The 12,070-nt window shown below is 35.0% G+C and overlaps 1 protein-coding gene and 1 pseudogene across 4 annotated transcripts; both read left to right on the top strand.

The window, feature by feature from the left end:
• Positions 1 to 1,754: 1,754 nt before the first annotated feature.
• On the top strand, positions 1,755 to 10,852 carry LOC148623819 (mitochondrial S-adenosylmethionine carrier protein-like). Of its 4 annotated transcripts, none has more exons than XM_088565983.1 (3): positions 1,775 to 1,842; positions 3,349 to 3,428; positions 9,742 to 10,852. In XM_088565983.1, the coding sequence occupies exon 3, from the start codon at positions 9,858 to 9,860 to the stop codon at positions 10,725 to 10,727; it is 870 nt and encodes a 289-aa protein (XP_088422109.1). In that variant the 5' UTR covers positions 1,775 to 1,842; positions 3,349 to 3,428; positions 9,742 to 9,857; the 3' UTR covers positions 10,728 to 10,852. The 4 variants fall into 4 exon arrangements, with proteins under 4 accessions (XP_088422108.1, XP_088422109.1, XP_088422110.1 ...); XM_088565984.1 differs by having other exon boundaries at positions 3,349 to 3,517; XM_088565982.1 differs by lacking the exon at positions 3,349 to 3,428 and having other exon boundaries at positions 1,755 to 1,842.
• Positions 3,524 to 9,730, top strand: LOC148623820 (uncharacterized; annotated as a pseudogene).
• Positions 10,853 to 12,070: the final 1,218 nt, after the last annotated feature.

Raw genomic sequence — 12,070 nt, 5'->3', positions numbered from 1 at the left:
CGCTATTGGTAAACACAAATACAATTTTGTAATATACACATTATCGGGGAGTGAAAATAACATAAGTATATGCAAAAGTTTACTTATTCAACTCTTGCATGAACGAAAATAAAATAAGTCCTTGTTTACACGCACACATGAAAACACACAAAATACAATCCAATATTTTACCTACGTCACAACGGTGAAAACAGGCCTATATAGTGGCCTCCTAATCCCTTTTGGGATTCGGCGGTGGAGATATTTTTTATTTTTATTTTTTGTTTTGTTTTGTCAAAAAATATCTCAGCGCCGAATCTCAAAAGGGATTAGTAGCCGCCTAACTCCATTCGTTAGTCGCGCCGGGTAGTTAGGGATACCTATACTTGTCTGTATCTCGAAAAGTATTTACCCAGTTCTGGCAAATATTTGATGGTTACGCTGGTCGAAGACATGGACATGTATAGATCCTGCACGTTTATCATATATCATACATATTGTTTGTAAGCAGATTTTATATGTCATTTATTATTTCTTGACCCGGCATTAACGACCAACGCGTCGGACTTTTACTCATTCCCTATAGTAGCACTGTAAATACACAATGTTTGTGATAAATAGACTAGATCAGTCGCATAGCCATTAACGTATAGAATGTTAATACCTTTGGAAATTGGGTTTTAATCTTTTATATTGTTATGTCTATTACTCTAACCTTTCAAGTTCTGAAATTGCCCGAGGGTGTCACCGCCCTGTATAGGAGCAATATGAACAAAGTAATCAACGAACCAAGATTCTAGTGGAAATCAAAAGAACGCGATCCACGAACAAAGACCAGACAGAGAAAACAGACACATACAACAAAGAACGTTAACAAGAATTGACCAAAATAATATGTACAAAGAATCAAAAGTAAATTCTTGAGCAACTTGGACACAAAAAAATCTCTGAGCATGGACCAGGTGCTCCGGTATGGAAGCGTCCTCTGATTTTCTAGAAACACCCGCCGAGTTGCTCATAAAAGGCAATGCTAGAGGTTGTCTGGCAAGCTATTTTCTGACTGACTAGGTGCCATCCTAACGTTGAGGTATGGAGGAACGGAATTCCAACCTCTTACGTTGTAGGAGTAATAAAAAGTCAAGTCCAGTGTACACAAAAGAGGGAAGGGAAACTATTACAGGTTGAACAACACGGTTCTCATGGTGCAGATGGATACACCGTACATGATGACGACCATAACACTTTTAAAGCTCGAAATTGGACCACTTTGTAGCTCCACCATAGCCAAATACATTGTATGTCACCGAAGCTACATTATTGTAGACTACTCCAGAAATGCTAGAGGTTATCTGGCAAGCTATTGTCTGACTTGTTGCCGTGGAGGAACGAAATTCCAACCTCTTACGTTGTAGGAGTATATTGTAGACATGTGGTAAGTAATTAACCATTCTGCACATGTTTAGATCTTTTTCTGATATGCTTTATCTTTAACATTGCCCTTTTCGTGTTTTCATTGTGATAAACAACTACGTGTTAAAACAGCCAATATCATACTATAAGTATATGTGTGTATATATTATACGTCTGTGATAGAAATAAGAAATTGAGTTGCGAGGCATTGTTGACCTTGCGCAATAGGTATATGATGTATTGATGTATATTGCGTCAATACGAAGACTTTTGGTTTACTTTATAAAAGAAATACTTACACTCCGGGCTTGTACTTTTATGCCCTGTCAGCTCTATTTAAGGTACGACTTGGTAAGGTAAGGTACGAATTGGTTCTCTGTATATTGTCAATATTTAGGACGTTTAACAGAATACCATGAGTGCATGACATGACAGTGACAACTTAAGAACAAGGTACAGTCTTATATTTGTCATTATATTCATATAGTCATAGTTCTTTCTATTTTATTTTTGTGTGTTCACATGGCCTGCTGACCCGTCACTCAGACAATGGCGTAAGAGCTACCTATGACAGTATGAGCCTCTCTCAGTCTCTGCTAAGTCCAATAGCGCTAGGCCTAGAGGCTATCTAGTTACGTCATCATAAATTGAGGCTAACTTGCAAGCTATTTTAAGACTTGGTGCGGGGTATGGAGGAATGGAATTCTATCATCTTACATTGTAGTTCTGAGTTCTATAACATGAGATTTCGTAATTGTGTGAAACCCTAGCTGCGAAATCGTGGCTCTTGATCTTTTTTTTTTTATTTTGGGATCTAACGCTAAAAAAATACAAAAAAATAGTTTGAGCTACATTTCGCAGCTAGCGAAACCGATGCTTCGGAGTTTGCCCGCAGCCCTCCTCTCATTTTGGTTTGGATATTGATATCAGGGTGAATCAAGATTTATAAAAAGAGGAGTTCAGATCAAAAGTTCATAAACTCTGTCCTATGATTTGCGCATTCATGCCTATTTTTCAAAGAAAAGGGTTGATTGACCACCAGAACCCTCCCATGGATCTGTCACCTGATACGTCTGGTCTGGAACTTTTTTAAAAGAAAGTCACTTCAGATTTTTTAAATGCTCTACATTGAAGTAAAATTTCCAAGATTGCACACTTGCTTGTCTGATGCTTTCTAACAGCTGCAGTTACAGGTGTCATAATAAGTCATTTAATATTAACATCATAAACCAAACCTTTTCTTATATTTTCAATATTAGACAGCTGCAGTAATTTTTGAAATGTCTTTTTTTTTCAAATTTAAGGTGAAATAACCATAATAGAAAGGAGTCCTTTCAAAGGACATACATGAATAACATGAAAGTCATCTTCAATTTCAAGAAAACAACATTGGACAGTAAATACATAACCTTCTATTATTTTTATTAACGAAATCTACCCTTCTCAATTGCCAGACTATTAGAAGATAATCTTATATTTGCTAAGAATTTCTTAGATTCACAGTCATTTTTAGCTGTTGCCATCACTTGGTGTCTGTCGTTGTCATTAAAAATTCTTCAAACATCTTCTCCTCTGAAACTACTGAATGGATTTTGATGAAACTTAATATATTTATTTTTTAAAGTATCCTGCACAAAATTACTGTTTGGATTTTGGATCCGTTTAAAAACATGGCTGCCATTACTAAAAATAGAAGGTAGGTGTCAGACAGCAGTTTTTTTGCATATACACATATATCTCCAAAACCGTCAGGTTTAACCATATTCTGACTGGATAAGTGTTCACCATAATGATATCTATATGTGATGTCATTTTGGTGAAGATCTGTTGATCCATGTTGGAGTTATTGCCCTTTTTGGACGTTTTTTTTGCTGTTTTTTTATGTTATTACTTTAAAAAATCTTCTCCTCAGAAACTACTGTACAAAATTCAATGAAAGGTGGTATTATTGTTTTTCAGGGTATCCTGCACAAGATGACAATTTGGATTTTTGATTGGTGAAAAAACACTGCCACCATTACAAAAAATAGAAGATAGGGGTCAGACAGCAGTTTTTTGCATATTTCTCTAAAACTGATATTAGTAAAGCCAAATTCTGACATTGGATAAAAGTGTTCACCATGATGAGGTCTATCTGTGATGTAATTTTGGTGAAGATCTGTTGACCCATGTTGGAGTTGTTGCCCCTTTTGCTGTTTTTTATGTTATTATTTTAAAAAATCTTCTCCTCAGAATCTACTGTACACAATATAATGGAAGTTGGTATTACTGTTTTTAGGGTATCCTGCACAAAATGACCGTTTGAATTTTTGATTGATGAAAATGAAAAAACATGGCAGCTGTTACTAAAAATAGAACTAAGGGGTTGAAATACAGTTTTTTGCAAATAACTGGAAAATCATTGAATTTAGCCAAATTCTGATGGCAAGTATTATTGTTCCCCATCATTAGCAGGACCTTTGCCGAAATTTTCAAAATGATTTTATGCCCTGTTGTAGGATTTATGGCCCCTGAAACAGATTTTTTTGTTGTTTTAAAGTGTACAACTCTCTGAAATCAATTGCAACAAAATTTAATAAAAGTTGGCATAATTTTTTTTTTTTGGGGGGGGGGGTTTCCTCCACAAACTGATCATTTAAAATTTTTCATCAGTCCAAAAAATCATGGCCGTCGTTACTAAAAATAGAACATAGGGGTCAAAATGCTTTTTTGCTTTTTTTTCCCCCAACTATAAATGAAAAATGAAAATGAGAGCTACCCATAAGATAAACATGACATTCTGAGTTGCTCAGATTCCATTTGTAACTAGTTGTTTTAAGTTGAGTGGTGATGACGAAAGATTGTTCTTGGCGGTCATTTTTCTGATAATTTTTATACTTCAATGCTTTGATTTCAATGATAATTGGTTTATATTGTAAACATGGTCTCCTGATATGAATGGTGATGATGAAAATTTTGGATAGCAGTGGTTTAACTTCATTTTATGCTCATTTTCAGCAAATCTATACTGGGCTAATGCCCCCTCAGACTTGGTGGAAAAACGGCATATGGGGGGATTCCTGCCCAAATTTTTTTCAGCGGTTCTAAAAACACTTTGAAGGCATTTCCAACATTTTACAGTGCCTTAGGTACTCTTTTGAACTTACAGCATTCTTCAATATATGCTCTTTTTCAGCATTTTTTGTCAAACATAGTAACAAAGCAGGATACCTTTACTTACTTAGTTAATAGGGTATAGTTTGTCAGATGAGCGATTTAGACTCTCCGAGAGCCTCTTGTTATAAATACCAAATACAATACCTACTGTTAGTAGTGAAAAATTGTATACAACATTCTAGAACACAGGTCTTGTTATAAAGATATAATTGATTGTACAAAAAAACCCTCTTATTGAAAAACCCTATGTCTTTATACATGTATCTGAAGTGTGTATTTAGTCATAAGTGCTGTTTTGTCATTGCCCCATTGGGCCCATGAATGGTAAAACAAAATACTTTGAATTTTTGTTTAACATTGACTTGTTCAGTTTATTTTTGACCTTACATTAAATAAGGGGGATGGCTAAGGCTTCATAAAACTACTATTTTGTATTTAGGGTTTACACTGATCTACTAAGTATTTTCCACATTATTTACTTTGTTTTATTAAATGATATCACCCAAGTGTGAATGGCTCTGAAGGTGTCTTCAACCTATGCCAACATTTTAAAATATCATACTCAAGGAATGCCAACAAACAAAATACAATAGGTGTTTATTTAACAATTAACACATAATTTATGGCTTGATTATAGGTAATTTTCAGGTAATAAAAAATAGAAAAAAATCATTTTATTACAAGGATGAATTTTAATTAAAATATAAAGAAGTTTGTTAAATCAGGAATTTAAAAAATAAATATATGAATAAAGTTTGATAAGTTAATGAAGAAATGAAATAAAATCTTATAAAATGTTAATTATATTAAATACAGAAATATAAATCTAGAAATTAAGGGTAATCACGATAATATTCCTTTAATGATAGTTGATGTTTAAGCTTTTTTTTTGTTTTCTTTCTATATTTTATGGTGGCCCATCCATGACGTTTTTAGCTTTTAATTTAATTGCATATTAATTTTAATAATTATTTCATGACATGAATCTTAATAATGGTGAACATACCAAGCCATCTTAATGTGTTAGCAAGACACTTTTAATGATGTTCACTTTGTTTGATAATTAAACTGAGTTTGCCAAGCCAATCTCGAAATGTAAGAATGATGGTCAGTATACCAAGCCTGAGTAGGTATAAAGAGACACATTCTTCCAATTTCACCCACTAGTAACAATTATGGCAAATGCTCAGTTAGATGTTCGCTTTATAACAAACAGACTATGTAACCAGAATTTAGTCCACAATGGTTACAAGTTCCGAGTAAAGACACGACGGGGCAACAGATGTTATTCGATATGTACTACGCCCAACTGTACTGCAACACTAAACACTCTTGACAACAAGCTAGTTAAACTACCAGATAGACACAACCACACAGATGACAAAATCCAACTTAAAGTTGATGAGGTTATGCAACAAATCAAGAAACGCTGAGGAAACCACACCAGTTCCAACTATATATGAGCAGGAGGTTGTTAAGTTACGCAATCCAGAATGGAATGATGAGAGCCAACAAGTTGTTGAAAAACTACCCACATTTGAGTCTTGCAGAGGCAGCTTCTACAATGAAAGATCAAAACTCATACCAGCTCTACCACCAACTCGGGCAGACATCGTATTAGAAGGCAAATTGACACTAACCACTGCAAACGACAGATTTCTAATGATAGATGATGGTGCAGATGATCGTATTCTAGTATTTACCACTCAGCAGAACCTGACACACTTGGTCGCAGCCGACGTCATATATGGAGATGGTACCTTTTATACATCTCCAAACATATTTACTCAACTTTACATATTCCACACATAGCTGACGGAGCCATCTACCCACTTGTATACGCATTACTGCCTGGTAAAAATGAAGCTGTATATGTTAGATTTCTTACACTTCTCAAAGACGCCTGCCAACAGCATCATGCATTACAGGCAAAGGCTGCTTTTTCCATTATACTCAGTGCATTTGGAGGAAAGCGCAAGATACCGGACTTCAGACCCACTACAAGAATAACGATGACATCAACAAACTGGTACGACGAGCAGCAGTACTCCCACTGGTACACATGCAACATGTGGAAGATATTTGGCTTTAGAAGACATCGATAATGCCAACATGAACATCAACACACTTCCTTTTACCGACTACGTGACCGATTATTGGGTAGTAGAGAACAACCGACCACTCTGGAATCATTTCGCAACTGAAGGGCCCAGAACAACAAATCATATAGAGGGCTGGCATCACAAGCTGAAGAACCATGTTAGACATCCGCAACCAAATGTTTGTTTGTTTGTTTGTTGGGGTTTAACGTCCGAGCAGCAATATTTCAGCTATATTCAGACGATGAACATGAAATGGATGATTAAATGAACATGAAATGAAAAAAAGGATGGGACACAAGGATAATAGGATCGACAAATTTTGATTGCCACTGGAAAAAGGGGGGATGGGTAAGGTCGGGCAATTTAGCCTCCTGTGGCGGAGCGCAAAGGTTCCTACTCCTATCGAATACCACAGCAGGGTCCTTTAACGTGCGAGGGACGTGGCATCTTTCCCAACACGGTGCACCACTATGGTTTGCGGTCAGGTTTTCCGTATTATAGCCTGACAACCCCATCATGTAACACGCCAGGGGTACCCCATTCCACCACCTGGGGCACACATCCCAGTTGCTCTGTGGGCAGAGCACCTAGCCCCCGGCTAGGTTTCTGAGCACTATTTAGTCGCCTTTTACGACAAGCTAAGCGCTGCTGCACGCCTATTACCCGGACCTGCACGGGGCCCGCAACCAAATGTATACGACCTGATTACTCAAACAACAACAAGCAGCAACAGAAATACGACTCATACAGAATGCAGCAGGTGGTAAGCGTGTACCTCGAAAACGCAAGTACATTGAAATAGACAACCGACTCAGCAACTTGAAAGAAAGACTCCAGAATGGTGAACTCACTACTACTCACTACGCCGATGCCGCCTCACATTTGTTACACTTACAGTGATCTATGAACATTACGTTTGAATGTTGAAATTGAATTGATTCAGTGCTTGTATTTGTTCATGTTTACTTCCATTGTTATACGTTGATGAACTTATGAATTGTTTGTTTGTTGAATATTTATTATGATGAAAAAAAATAATAAAATTTATGTTGAATATTATTGTTTTTTTTTAAATCAAAAATATATGGAGCCTTAAAATGGATATGCAACAAACTTTCAACACAATCATTACAAACTATTGTACATGTACAAATAAAATTGGTACCAAATTAAAATGGAAGTAAATGTACAAAATTTACCAAAATAAAATAAAAGTTAATCAACAACAAAAAAATCACCAAAAATCATACAAAAACAGCACATAAAATAATTACAAGCTGAAATAAATTTGATACATAATTATAATTTGACAGGTAAACCAATTACAAATAATTAGTCACATTGTTTATACAAGACAACTATGTTTACACAATATTCAACCTACACCAACATACTTTTTTACCTTTATATATAATTTTTTTCAAAATGTTGGCATAGGTTGACTGAACCCTCTGAACATTGTTTTTGATGGGACCCATTTGTGACTTGTGTCGGGGGAGCTCCATTATTGTTGCTAGACTATTACCGGATTTCCCTTAATAAAAGATCGTCTTTGTTTCCTGTTTTCACGATCAGGCCATGTACTTGGAAAATTAGGTATCTGAATTACAGTTTAAAGTGTTAGAAATTCTAAAACATATGAAACTACATGTGAGGCTTTTAAAAATTGTCTTCAAAAACATTTACACCAATATTCATGAAACACTTTAAACAGTTTACATGAAACTTTTAATAAAATTATTGACGCTTTATTTTTTTGTTGACATTTTAAAACAATAAAAAGCTACGATAAGTTGATAATGGGATATGGCAAGCCATTTATTGATATTAACAAATATTTAATAACATGTTAATAAATACTTATCAACATGTGCATAAATGATTTATTGATAATAATAAATAGATGGATTAGTAACATGTTGATAAATATTTATGAACATTTTGATAAATCATTTATTGATATCAATAAATAGAACGAATTATTAACTCGTTAATAAATATTAGTTCACATGTTATTAAATCTTATTCCAGATTCTGCATGCTGGGCAATATCCAATAAGATAAGAAATTACAAACACTTTTCTGACCATGATTAAACTACCTATAGTGGCACCCTCTTTATCGACACCTTGATAATTCATCTATTTATTGATATCAATAAATGATTTTATAACAGGTTAATAAATATTTATCAACATGTTTATTAATCGTACAATTTATTGATATCGATGATTTATCCATAATATCAATAATTCATTTATTGGTATCAATAAATGAATTACTGCTATTAATACATATGTACGAAATTCTAAATTCCTCAACGGTCATAATCGGATAATTTATAGGTGTTATATAAAGCTATTATCAAGTTGAAGACTAGCAATTTAGCGTTTAAATATTAAAAAAAACTGTCAACATTAAAAAGCGAAAACCCGTTAATCGCGAAATTGATCACATAAATATGTTCTGTTTTGTACAGTGCTGTCACACTGCCTGTATATTCTATTTCGTTTTCATTTTAAAAATCGCTCGTTTGATGTCAAAAATTGGATATTATTGGGCTTCTAAGTATTCTTAAGAAATCTTTATTTTTTAGGCACGAAATTTTTGCAGTGTTTTTGAACGCGCATAGTATTTTCAAGTTATAGTCCAAATTAACAAAACAGCTCAATTCCCATTTTTAATAGTTGGACATTTTGGCATAAAAGTCTGTCCTAAAATGAACAACCTGCAACTACTGATTTATTTTTATATGATACAAAAACCTTATTCAATTAATTTTTCATGGTAACATATTAGTGCTGTAGATATTTCGGTCAGAATACTTTTAAGTATTCTAAAGATATTGATATGCAATATCAAATGAAGGATATCGGTTATCCGAAATATTCAATGTAAATTTCACCATCATTTGGTGATGTTGAACAAATTTCGACATTTATTTATTTTTTGTTATGTTCCGCATCGTTTTTAACTATCCATCATCCAGTAAGAGTGATTGTTGATTTCTATTTAGACGATTAATTATTTATATGTTATGAACATTCAAGTAAAGTGAATTTGTCTGTTTTTAATCGATGTCTTTTTATTGCAGATTATTGTAGATACTTCTTCTGCAAGTCAGGGAAATATTAACTAATCAAAACAACAGTTACTATCTTGTTTCATTGTGTAGGGAGACAATCAAGTAACCATAAAACTACCTATCACATGATGACAGATACAGATTTGGAGTTGACTTTTGCTGAGGGTAATACAGATGCAAGAGTTGCATTGATTGCAGGTGCTGCTGCTGGAACCTCAGTCGATTTATCTTTATATCCATTAGATACAATCAAAACTCGTTTACAAAGTCAATCTGGCTTCTGGAAGTCTGGCGGCTTTCGTGGAATTTATTCAGGTGTATTATCTGTAGCATTAGGGTCTGCTCCAACAGCTGCATTGTTTTTTGTAACATATGAAAGCTCGAAAAACATAGCTACAAGTTTAGGGGCTGACAAATCCTCACCGTTTGTTCATATGGCAGGTGCTTCACTAGCAGAAATGGCATGTTGTTTAATTAGAGTGCCTGTGGAAGTTATAAAACAAAGAGCACAAGCTTGCCCAGAATTGTCTTCCTACCAAATTTTCAGAAACACTTTATCTGGTGAAGGTTTTAGAGGCATGTATAGAGGCTACCTTAGTACCGTTGCACGAGAAGTGCCATTTTCCTTTTTGCAGTTTCCTATGTGGGAATATTTCAAAGTGTTATGGGCCATGGAGCAAAATCAACCTGTACAGCCCTGGCAATCTTCTGTATGTGGAGCTTTAGCTGGAACAATAGCTGCAGGAATAACAACACCATTGGATGTTGCAAAGACTAGAATAATGCTAGCTAGAAAAGACAGTGTATTAGCCTCTGGAAGTATACTAACCTCTTTAAGAATAATATATCATGAGAGAGGAATAAAGGGACTGTTCGCAGGTATTATCCCTAGGGTAATGTGGATATCTATTGGAGGAGCCATATTCTTAGGTGTATACGATAAAATGAAGAGTATATGCAACAGTAAATTTATGAAAGATAATCAATCAATCTAAATAGTTTGATGGGTTGTGTTTTTATCTTTTTTTTCAAACATTCATTCATTCATGTTTTGTTTGTTATATTTATTTTTAAGATTCTTTTTAGAGAATTCGTGATGCAAATACATCTTAAAATACGATCTAGTACTAAAATATATGGGACGCCAGTACAGAAATTCTCACCTAACGTACCAATAGCCAAAGTCCCATAAGTAAGTTACATGTATGAGAATGTTAATACAGAAAATACAGGGTGTTGCTGCTTACAATATTAAACTCACCACTACAAAAGTTTTATGGTTGCCACAATGAACTCGTGGATCGTCATGGTGTCCATCTGTGTCACATGAACTGATTCATTCACCGAGTCATAATTTTCCTGTCCTCTTTCGTCTACCCTAGACGTGACATCTTATGTGCACCTTGGTGGGCGTTTGCATAGGTGTGATTAAATGGCAAAAAGATGTTCAAAAATGTTTTTTTAACGATTTTTTACTCTTGTTTCTTTGTATGTATTATTTTACTTACTTTATCATGAACTCAAGCCCCTGTGTATCTAGAAAAGCAGAGGACGCTTACCACACGGCGCACCTAGTCCATCCTCCAAGGTTTTAGTGGAATCTGGGTCGCTAATTTACTTTTATTTCCATGTGTGTGTTATTTTGGTTATTTCATGTTCTTTCTTGTGTGTGTATATTTTCATTGTCTGGCCGTTGTCCTAGATTTTGTTCTTTTTATACGTGCCTGTCCGTCCGTCGTTCACACTTGACACAAAAACTCAACAATATAAAGCGTCCTCTGTTTCTCTAGTAACACCCACCGAGTTGCTCACAAAAAAAGTCAAGTCTTGGGTAGACAAAAGAGGAAAGGAAAATTAAGACGCGTTGAACAAATCGGTTCGCGTGGAGCAGATGAATACCCCGTAACGATTCACGAGTTCATGATGACGAGCACAGAACTTCTGTAGTGATGACTATATTACCTGTTCCAGAAGCCTAATTGTAAGAAATCTAGCGCGTGGTTACGGCAAGCTCTGGCTTAATGTATGATTTGTGATAAGAAAACTCGATATGTAGATGCTAAAGATGTTGCCACAGATGAAAGGAAAGTTGACAAATCAGAATGAAAACTCGTCGCGTTTTTTGTATATTGGGTCAATAGATTTCCTTTACCAGCGATCTCTTATGTCGAAATATTTAATCACAATCAAATTCAGAGCTGTATCAAGCTTGATTTAGTATCTATGTTTGCCAATTCTGTTCAGGGTTCGCCCTTTTCATTTCGTCAGAATAATTTCTTGCTCCAGCATGATTTTCTGTACGGACAAACCCTCACAGGGCCCTCACACGTCGATGAAA

This window comes from Perna viridis, chromosome 2 (genome assembly GCF_037379345.1).
Source record: "Perna viridis isolate PV_CMFRI_1.1 ecotype Kerala chromosome 2, ASM3737934v1, whole genome shotgun sequence".
Taxonomy (NCBI): domain Eukaryota; kingdom Metazoa; phylum Mollusca; class Bivalvia; order Mytilida; family Mytilidae; genus Perna; species Perna viridis.
This window is presented reverse-complemented; position numbering and strand designations above follow the sequence as displayed.